Raw genomic sequence first — 11,146 nt, forward strand, 5'->3', positions numbered from 1 at the left:
GTACACGTTTTGATTGATATAGCAGGCAAACTGTCCCTAATCTTTCTGTTTACTGTCTCTGCTGGAGCGCCCCCTGCAACTGTGCTGTGGTGCGTGCGTGAGTGCACAGGAGCAACAGATCTGAGCGCATGCGCATTTCATTGTTTTGACTGAAAATGCCGTCGGTTTCGAAAACGGCGGCCAATGCGTCTCCTCAAACCGAGAAACCTACCCACTATACGTGAGTAAAGCAGCTACACGTAACCTTACTCGGGCGTAGCACATTATTTGCATTTTTGCATGTGCGTTATTGTGCAATTGTATTACTTACATTCCTCAGCTCTTGTGTGTGCGTTGAAACATGGTGCTTTTCCTGGCTTTGTGACTACCTAACGCTGCATAGCAAACAGCGACTCCACGCTCCGACATTTCTTCAAATCTAAGAAGCACAGCTCCCTTATTTCCCTCTTATATCTCACTGGACGTTATCCGAATGGATTAAGACTATTTTATGACACTTCTTGCCGTGTTTTGAAATATCTTTTTCATTTTAGATCGACAACTTGGGCTGCTAAATGATTAGCCAGGAACTCGCTAACACAGACCGCTTGTAAATAGCTCGGCCTTATTTTGAGTTCCCTCTTGTTACGTACATTTACTGACGTACGCGTAGGCATTTTCAGACACGCTACGCCAGATTCTTTGCGTACTCTCATCTGTGAATCACGACCTAACGTTGGTGACCTAAAATATTTAGTTGATTGAGACTAGCAGAAGACACGACACTCTGCACTTAACTATTTAACCAAACCTACGAATAAGCTTCTATCAAGTAAAATCAGCACATTTTATTCATTAATTCATGTTTTTCGCCGCTTTTGTAGATATTTGAAGGAGTTTCGGACAGAGCAGTGCCCCTTGTTCCTCCAGCACAAGTGTACGCAGCACAGACCCTTTACGTGCTTTCATTGGCATTTTCTCAACCAGCGAAGACGGCGACCCATCAGACGTAGAGACGGGACATTTAACTACAGCCCTGACGTCTACTGCACTAAATACGACGAGACCACAGGAATCTGCCCCGATGGAGACGAGTAAGTGCCCCTGCTTTGCCTCCTCATCACTGGGCCTTTGGTCTGTACAATCACTTCAGCGCGTGGAAGTAGTAGTCATGTTTACATTTTGTGGTTAATGTCTGTCTACTAAGGGGACACGTTGTGACAATCTGCTTCATCAGCTCTGGGTTTGTTTGTATTTTGGAGTTGTGTTTTGTGTTACAGCTAATCAGATTGTGGTACCTGGAAAACCTTTGTAAAAGCTATCAATTGGAGATGAGGATTTGAGTATATATTGCTTCTTATGTGACATTACATATCAGCTCATAGTGTTGTATTGATAAAACAAATGTGTCTGTTAAAACCATTATATCAATATTATGAAAATTAGTTTTAATATGAAAATGAAAACTAGAACCTTTTTCCAGTTAAAAATAGTATACAATAGGGAATTAAATATTTACAATAACCGAAGCCATTGCGCTAGATTTTAATTATTTTTTTAACCAATAATAGTGTGACAACTGTGACAAATTTATTGTGACATTAAAACTATGCATAAAACAAACACATGCCATATTTTGCAAGCAGATATTTGTATTTAATTTTGTATGGTTGGTTATTTTCACCATTTTTTAAAATTGATGTACTCAAATAGGTTGCGTAATGTCACTTCAGTAATGCTTTTTAATGTGCTAACACTATTTGGCAAGATAAAGCTGAGCTCACTGCTTAAATGAAAGTGCTGAAGAAACTCAGTCTCAAGTAATTGACTGCAGACCTCACAATAGCTCGTTGCTAATGGTAGTTATTTTTGTAAGACCTTATGTGTTGCTATAGAAACTGTTGCAGCTCTAGAAGAAAATATAAGGGGAGGTGCTGTGTGTCATAAACCAGATATTTTCTAAGATGCAGTGCACAAATCAGTCTTGTTTAATATTTTAATTTGCAGGCTGTGAATTAGCACTATGCCTTATTGAACAATGCCACATCTTTACGACGAAAATTTGTTATTATGGTGACCTGACTTTGTTAACCAATCAGCCTAAGTCAGTATATTTTTCTGAAAAGTCAGAAATCTTCTGAAATTTCTAAAATTTATTTATCCATTAACATTAACACATTTATTTTTAGAGTAATTGGCAACTAATAGAGTAATTAAACAAATATTATTTGGACCATACTCACTCTAAAACATGGCTTGAGGGAATGTGTAAACATATTTTGTCTGTATACTCTGTCAAGATATCCTCAAACAGCATCACTTTAGCTTCAATTGGGTAAGATGTAACAAAAAAACAAATTCATATCCCTTTTGCAATTTAATGATTGAATAATGAAAGAGCTTGGTCAGGTAGTTGGCAAAATAATTGTCATTGTAATGATTCAATGTTTGACCTTTATTCTAAAACATTTCATTTTTTTTAATTTGAAGTCATTTGTAACTTTTAAAACATTTCTGTCCTCTGCAGCTGTCCCTATCTACACCGGACGACTGGTGACACCGAGCGCAAGTACCATCTCCGCTATTACAAGACAGGCACTTGTATCCACGAGACAGATGCTCGGGGGCACTGTGTGAAGAATGGGCTCCACTGTGCATTCGCTCATGGGCCACACGACCTCCGGCCTCCTGTCTATGATATCAGGTCAGGTGATATATACATCTACATCTAACTGTTCTAAGCTCCAAAAACTTTAATAAAATTTGCCAAATTATGCTAAATCTATGGGAACGGACTAGCTATATCAGTAGGAGCTAATGACACTTGTATTTACAGAGAGATACAAGCACAAGAAGCTCTTCAGAATGGACAGCTGGGATCAGGTGAAGGCATCCCCGACCTGCAGCCTGGTGTTTTAGCAAGTCAAGCTATGATTGAGAAGACCTTAACAGAAGACCCACGCTGGCAAGGTGTGCTTTTGTATACAGTATAAAGATTATTGTGCAATAGCTAACATTTCCAAAAGGGAACAGCTAGGACCAACCTTTTTTGTGCCTTTTCAGATACCAATTTTGTTTTAGCCAATTATAAAACAGACCAGTGTACTAAGCCCCCTAGACTATGCAGACAGGGCTATGCCTGTCCCCATTACCACAACAGTAGAGATCGAAGACGAAATCCTCGAAAGTTCAAATACAGGTTTGGAAAATGTTTTAATTAAATGAAAGATTGTGTAAACAATACATGCAGGGTGTGACCGGGATCTGTCTGTGAGTGCAGGTCAACTCCGTGTCCAAATGTGAAACATGGAGATGAGTGGGGTGAGCCTTCCAAGTGTGATAGTGGAGACAGCTGTCAGTATTGTCACTCTCGCACAGAGCAGCAGTTTCACCCAGAGGTTAGTCACTTTTCTTGCTTTTATTTATATATATATATATATATATATATATATAATTTTTTATTTTATTTTTTTAAGATGAATGAATTAAATAAGCTGTGTGTTGTGTGGATACTTGGATATGGATATGGATATTTTTGAATATCACTATATTATTATGTATTTTCTTCATACAATAGATCTACAAATCTACAAAATGCAATGATATGAGGCAAACTGGATACTGTCCCAGAGGACCATTTTGTGCATTTGCACATGTAGAAAGTAAGGCTCTTAGTAAAAACATAATATTGCTTGTTTTTTTTATGATTTGGGCTACATGCAGATTAATGATATGTTCTACCAGGAATCCCCTCTACAGAAGAGACCATGAGTTCTTTGCTAACAGCGATACAGTCAAGCTCTCAGTCGCAGCTGGGCTCTCAGCAGTATTCAGAATGTCCCACCAGCGACTGGACCAGTGGGGGCAACTCCAGCACCCCCAGTAGCAACGGTGTAGGAAGTGTATGTTTCCCCTCCCGCCACCCGTCAACGAAATCATTCATCATTGCATTTATTCATGTGTATTTTTTATTTTTGTATTTTTTCATGTATCTACAACCAAATTTAAACAAATTAATACTTGTAATACTGTATTAGTAGGTCACATTATTACTTTAATTAATAGAATAAGTAATAAGTACACAACACATCAACTATTATCCTTATTTGTTTTGGTGAAAACATTGTTTTGTTTTTCTTTTTTGTTTATTTTACTCATTGTGTTCACTTCTCCCCCTCAGGTTTCATGTTCAAATAGCTCAACTTTAACTACCAGCTCAGAAAGCGACAGTTTGTTATCCCCGGTCGGCTCCATCAGCCGGCCCAAATCTTTAACTAACAATAGTTTATGCTCAGAGTCCACCACATCCAGTGTCTCATCTCTGACGTCTAACTATCCCAAAGCACCAGGCTTTGAACGTGAGGATCAGGTACACGGACTCTCAGTAGCTTTCAAAACTCTTAGGTTAACACCTGCCACAGTCTATACACAGTATTTTACCATTTATCTAAGTAGCTTGTTTTATGTTTTTTGTCACATCATATTTATGTTTATCTTGTCAGTTTATCTTTTTTTCAAATTTCTTTGATACTACAAGTAGAAAATAGTAATAATAAATAACACTTTTGTTTGTTTGTTTTTAGATTAAGAACAAGGGTCAAGGAGAGTCAAAACTGATGGACCAAGAAAGGGTATGTCTTCCATCACTAAATGTGAATAAATCACAATACAATAATTACTTTTGTTTAAGAATATAATGTGACCTTTTTTGTTTTTAGACACAAAATACTGTATTCTCAGCTGTAAACGCTTTGGCATCCAGCTTTACCTCCAGTATCACATCTAGCTTAGCCTCCAGTATTGGCTCAGATAGTTCTTCACCCACCACCTTATCCACCATGAATGCAAAAGCCACACCATTCTACCCAGGGAGCAACACAGTGGAGTCTGTTATAGGTATGTAGAGGTTACGGGCTCATCTCCGCTAATTACCACTAGTACTAACAGTTGTATTGTCCTTAGGATCTGCCCTAGACCTCAACTTTAGTGACATCAATGTTGCGTCTCTTGATAAGGAGCTAGAAGAACAGGACCATAATTTGGGGTTGGGAGGTAAGTGTTTTTTATTTTTGGATCATTAAAAAAAAACTTGAATTAATGTACGTATACTTGTCCCTGCAGGTCGTCGCATGCTCAGTGGATCTGCTCCTGTTAACATTCCTGGTTCTCTCGGGCGTTCGTCCTCATTTAACTCTTCATCCTCACTGTCCACTTCCCCTCTGAGTTCCCTCTCCCATTCCCTGTCCCAGTCTCTCCTGTCTGCGGCAATTAATCAACAAAATCAGCCTGCAGCCATGTTGGCCAAGCAAGAGCATGGTCTTCTAGGAACTCCAACTTCTTCTACTCAGAATTTGGGTAAGTTCAGATGTGCTTCAGGTTGTTAATTTCCATGGTTACTTAACGAATCCTTGCACTAGGGTAAATATGTGTGTGTTTAACATCTTAGGGTTGAATGGCGGCTCAAGCAGCATTTGGGATTTCGCAAGCGGCAATTTCTCCCCTAGTCCATCCCCTGTGTACAGCAGCCTGACCTCAGCAGCAGGCAGTGCAGATGTGAACCGCCTCTTCAGAGAGTTGGAGGAAGCCAAGAGGAAGATCAAACAATGGGAAGAAACATGGCACCAGGTCAAACAGGTCAGAAACCCACAATGCCTTGTCCTTAGGCCTGTCACAATAACATATTTTGAAGTGTGATCTATTGCTATATCTTGCTGAGGAAAAAAAATACTGTAAACTATAATAATGAAACTACTTGTGCCACTTACACAATAACCCTAAACTAAAATGTAGCGTATAAACATGAACTGCTATATATAAATACCAGAATGAAACACTAACCTATCACTCATTTTTACTCACAAACTAGAAGTTAGTTCAACCTCCTTCAGATCAAGTGTATCTTAGTACAGAAAAATAACAAAAAAATTTGCACGAGTATAAAGAAAATGTATCCAAGATAAAAACTGCCCTCCAAAATGATTTTTCCATTTCTCATGTATTAAACAATAAATTGTTATAATTATTATTGTGACAGGACTACTTGTTCTTACTTTGTCTCCACTGTTCTGATCACTATTGGACGTTTAGGCCTGCGAAGCCTGTCAAAAAGATGCTCATGAAGCAAAGGAACAAGCAAAAACAGCTGAGGCGGAGCGGCAGCTAGCAGAGCAGAAGTGGGAGGAAACCGAACGCAAGCTGAAGGAGCTCCAAGGGGACTTTGACGTACTCTGCCGCACGCCGGGAACGCCTCTCCTGCGCAGCTACGGAGAGCTCGAGCAACTCCCTTTGTCTAAGCTCCACTCCCTCAAGAGTCAACTGCGCAATGACCTAGACCTAATAGACGGGGTAAGAAAGGCGCGATCACACACAGCATTGCACTTGTAGCATCCGAATACTCCTCGGATCACTGTCTTTTGGTGAAGCATGCTCAATAGAAAGCAACAACTGCATGAACTGTCATTTTCAAGATTGCAGCTGATACTCGTTCTTCTTCTCTCCAACAGGTAATATATCAGCTTCAGTCAAAGAAATGTATAGTTTGCCAAAAGCATGATCGTTGCGTTGTTCTGCAGCCTTGCCAACATTATGTACTATGTGAGAACTGTGCGTCTAGTAAAGCCGAATGCCCCTACTGTAGAACAAAAATATTAAAATGGTGATATACAATTAATCGAGGTACTATTTAAAAACCTAGCTCTTTGAAAACTACTAATGTATATTTACACTTTATATACAGTATAACAATGTCAGTTTTCTACAATTAATAATTTTATTTGATATTAAATGATGTTTGACTGATGGTGTTTTCAAAGACATTTAACTTTTGCCTGTTTTATGTGTACTTCACCCAATTTAATCTTTTACATAAAAAGCCATAGAACAAATTTCCTTACAAAATGCAATATTACATTTGACACTAAACTAATAAATGGTTATGCACTCATTACAGTTATTATGATTTATGTACAGAATTTAAAGTACTTGTTCTATTCTATTGCCTTTTCATTGTTGTATAAATTGTACAAATAATGGCACTCAGCATAATCTTATCCAAATGCACTTCTGATTTCACTTTGATTGTATTTTGTAGTTGAGATAAATGTGCAAAACGTTTGATTATTTTGAAATGGACTGTCATATTATTAGTAATTTATAAAATACATTCTCATACTGTTTTTTTTGTTTTTTTTTATTCACATTTTGTCCCATGGAAAATTTGAAAAACCTTTACCAGCACACTGGTAGACATAAAATGGGCAAAAGAAATACAAGAACTATATACAATTTTCCATGAAACAAGTAGTTATATTTATTTGAATGTAATGTAAATGAACATGTCAAGGCAGTTATTTAATGATGGTTAATGAGACATTACATGTTAGTTAATGTGGGGTTTCCTCTTAAATTTGTGTAGACTTTTCAAACACACTCATTTTAAAAAGCCATTCAGTCAGCCATCATAATATTGACCAACTCTCTGAAGAACCTTGTTTTCTTATTAAAGCACTTTGTTAATGTGGGACTATGTTAAGGGTTTAGATATTTGCTTTAAGCTGCTTTTTAGGTATTCTTTTGTGTCTTTTGTAGATTTATACTTTTTTCTATAAGCTATTGTCTGAAGCTTTTGTGTGTACTGTGAAAGTAATTAGATTTTTTTTTGTTTTTATGTTTTCTATTAGTAAATCATGGCATGGTTCTACATATTAAGATTTCATAGAACGTACTACATAGTTTATAATGCTTTTTCATAGATTTTTAAATTTTCAATCAAATAAGTGCAAATTTACAATGCATATTAGGCATAACCAGCAGCTGTAATATCAGTAAGGCACATTTTACATGTTAAGGCTGTTATTCAATCATTTAGTTTAGTTGTGTAAAGATTTCTATAGCCTATCTATTAGAGAGCATGTATTAGCTGCCGAATATGGCAAGTTTTTTATATATAACTATAATAGCCTCCTGACCTTGAATAGAACATATTTCAAAAGTGCCTTGCCTTAGTTCTAAATGAAATAAATGTACATGGTGAAGCAAACACAAATAGTTGAAGCTTGTGCACAGGTCTCTGCAAATAACATGTTTATAGAGAAAAAAAAAACAAAACGGTAATTTGGGCAATTGCATCCAGTGTCCGAGTTAAAGATCATTGTAAACAGACATTTGCCAGTGCCTGTGTCCTGACTTTGACCCTTTTCAAGAGCCCCCACCTTCGCCCCAAATCCATTCCTAGGTCGTGGTGCTCTTTTGGTGCAGCTTCAGTCAAGTTAGTTTTTACAATTCAATTTCGGGAGTATGCAAATAGAGTATAGCAACATCTATAAATGGTTTTTAAACAGTTGACAGCTGTAATTGTAACATATTTCAGCATTGAATGAAGAATTGTGTGTTAACTTGTAACATTTTACATAGACCTTGTGCATAGTCTAATTGAAATGACCTTCTACTGTGTTTATTCTTGCTTTAAATTCAATAGAACATTTATCTCCAGGTATACCTTTTGCTTCTTATAACTATAGGAAGATGTATTGTTTACATTCACTCAAATGACAAGTACACAACTCAGAGGACATATGTAAAGGCTATGGTATTTTCGCATATTACTGATTACAATACATCATTAAGCAGGCTAAGCACTTCTGGTATTGCATGTTATGCGATATAATAACCAGCTATGTGTTATAAAAAGAAAAAAAAAGTTAAAAATAATCGCACTGTGTCACACTGCCAGAATATTTGTATGGAGTTATTTTTAGAGTAGTTACGGCTTACATTTTCAGCAAGCTTTGCTGCTTCTGGAAAAAAGGTATTATTGTAGTTCTTGTAATACATTTAGATGTTTGAATGTTGTGCATCCACAGCTCAGATTCCACAAACTATGAAAAATATGATTGTTATTCTGTGTAATGCGTCTGTTTGAGTACAATGGCTTAGAATGATGTCATAGACCTGTTCTGCTCTAGATGAACCCTTTTCGAGTAATTCAAAGTTAGTGTGTATTTGTTGCGTTGTTTCCCTGTAAAGCTGTTCGCAGGGTCTTTTGGTCAACGTTTTTGCCCGTGAAGCCAACTAAATTAATGATGTCTTTTGTGAATTTCTCAAAACAAACCAAAGTGGTGTTCAAGTAGCTCTGTAATCTGAAGATTTTGACCGCAGGTCAGAGGGGAGAGGTCAAGGGCAGCTCTGTTTGTATAAGTCTAGGAATGTTTTGATTGGATCTTACTGTCAAATGCAATGTGCCAGGAGACAGCCTTTAAAAGTAAGAGTTATGCCACTGGCTTATGTTATTGGACTTGCAGTTTTACCAAAGACCTGTAATATTCCTTTCTTTGCATTGCATTTCATGAATTTTATTTGTGGCAAATCTAATTTGGAGTAAATCACCTAGTACCTTAATTGAGACTAGTTAAAATTTCTATCCTTATAGTTTGAGTTCATCAAAAGCATGTGTCAGATTGCCACAAAAGTGTATTGTACATTTCATTTCAGTTAGGTTTAAATACAGTGGTGTAAGTGGCAGATTTGAGCACACAGACATGCTGACCTTATGCGGTTAGAGTGGTTAACTGTCTATAGTGAAGAAATATGAATGACATTTATTTATCTAGAGTGGCCATATAAACTTCAATACTGTACCATATTGAAGTTAATTTGTTGGTTGGCTTTACAGAACCTATTCTCATTTGTTTCTGATGTATAGCATTTTCTGCTGTTTTAATTGGCCTACAGTGACTGTAAGGTGCTCTTTTATCTGACTGCGTTTCCATGTCCTCAAGCTGTGGTCCAAATTGGTTCTCTATATTGTAAAGTGAAACGGGGCATATGATTGTGATGAGCATCAATGGCAGATACAGACAAAATAAAAGATAAAAATGGACTATTACGAATGTGGAAAACGGTGCAAAAAAAACTTTTCATAGATCTTTTCAAAGGACCAATTACCCATAACTCTTAGATTGTGCCTTGTTTGAAATTTTGCTTTTATATTGATTAAATACTATTATAGTTGGAGTCAGTTAGAAAAAAAAAAATCAGAATAAAAGACTCAGTGCCTTAAAATGTGTGATTCTAAAAATGTGACAATGCCCCCTTTGCATTATGACCACTTAAGATAAGGCCTAATTTAGATTTTTTTTTAAGGAAAAACTGGTGAAGAAATATCTGGCGCAGTCTGTATTTGCCATGCCATAAAAACAGCAATACATAACTTACAGAGTTTGATTTCAATTAGGAGACAAAAACAATTGTCCTTAAGAAAAGCACCAAATGGTGGGAATTTTGTAAATGAACTGTAATTGATGTATCGTTATGATCTGCAGCAGAATAGCTGATTCTATTTTGCATTATTGTTAGTTAGTTAGTTGTTATGTTGTCTTTTTGTTTTTAATATTATAAAATGGAGCCTAAAACATTTATGCAATCTTGTACATGTTTATGAGTATAATGTATGAAGCTGTTCAAATTAAGTGAAAATATTGCAGGTGTTGTCAGACAGAATACTTTTAAAATGGAAACAAATGTTCCATATTGTTTAGGATTTTTTTTTGCGTTGAAGCCCTAAAACATTGAATGTATTGTTCTAAATTAGATATTTAAATAATAGGTCACTGGAATATTACAGAGCGCAGTAAATTCATTATGATGTAGCATTTAGTTGTGAACTGCTATTAAATAAAAATTTATTAGAAATAAAGTTTTCACGTTTCTATTTGTCAGTTTAGAAAAAAAAAAAGTATTTTTCATGAATATACAGCAATGATGATGCAGAATATGTAATGTGTAACAAATTAGCATTTCAATAAATTTAATGCAAGTGGGTAAAGACAATGTTTATTTGTAACAAACTATGGATATGTTGGAAATACTTTGATTATTGTAGAAATAACTGTTGGTATAATGCGATGTTTTGTGTTGTGAACACAAAATAGGTGCAAGTTTTAGGATATTAGATATTGCTTTTCTACATCAAGGGTTGTGTATGGCATATTCTCTGTAGTGTATTACTAGTTTGTTAACACTTGATATTTGTTACACTACAGTTATGCAATGGTTTACAGAATTCTATCATATTGACAATTAAAATAAGTTTTCATCTGAAATGTGTTTTTGTCTGAGCATATTTTATTATTTTATAAATGTCTGTTGATAGAGGAAACAACAATTTTGA

The 11,146-nt window shown here is 36.1% G+C and overlaps 1 protein-coding gene across 2 annotated transcripts; it reads left to right on the plus strand.

Moving 5' to 3' along the window:
• Nucleotides 1-103: 103 nt before the first annotated feature.
• On the plus strand, nucleotides 104-11,078 carry unkl (unk like zinc finger). Of its 2 annotated transcripts, XM_033970765.2 has the most exons (16): nucleotides 104-220; nucleotides 864-1,073; nucleotides 2,507-2,683; nucleotides 2,816-2,949; nucleotides 3,043-3,178; nucleotides 3,260-3,377; nucleotides 3,557-3,641; nucleotides 3,724-3,881; nucleotides 4,160-4,348; nucleotides 4,563-4,610; nucleotides 4,698-4,875; nucleotides 4,942-5,031; nucleotides 5,101-5,334; nucleotides 5,426-5,613; nucleotides 6,067-6,324; nucleotides 6,483-11,078. In XM_033970765.2, exons 1-16 carry the CDS (start codon nucleotides 156-158, stop codon nucleotides 6,636-6,638), a joined length of 2,424 nt encoding a protein of 807 aa, XP_033826656.1. In that variant the 5' UTR covers nucleotides 104-155; the 3' UTR covers nucleotides 6,639-11,078. The 2 variants fall into 2 exon arrangements, with proteins under 2 accessions (XP_033826656.1, XP_055079475.1); XM_055223500.1 differs by lacking the exon at nucleotides 4,160-4,348 and having other exon boundaries at nucleotides 116-220.
• The last annotated feature ends 68 nt before the right edge of the window (nucleotides 11,079-11,146 follow it).

The sequence above is a fragment of the Periophthalmus magnuspinnatus genome, chromosome 8 (assembly GCF_009829125.3).
Source record: "Periophthalmus magnuspinnatus isolate fPerMag1 chromosome 8, fPerMag1.2.pri, whole genome shotgun sequence".
In the NCBI taxonomy this organism is placed as follows: Eukaryota; Metazoa; Chordata; class Actinopteri; order Gobiiformes; family Gobiidae; genus Periophthalmus; species Periophthalmus magnuspinnatus.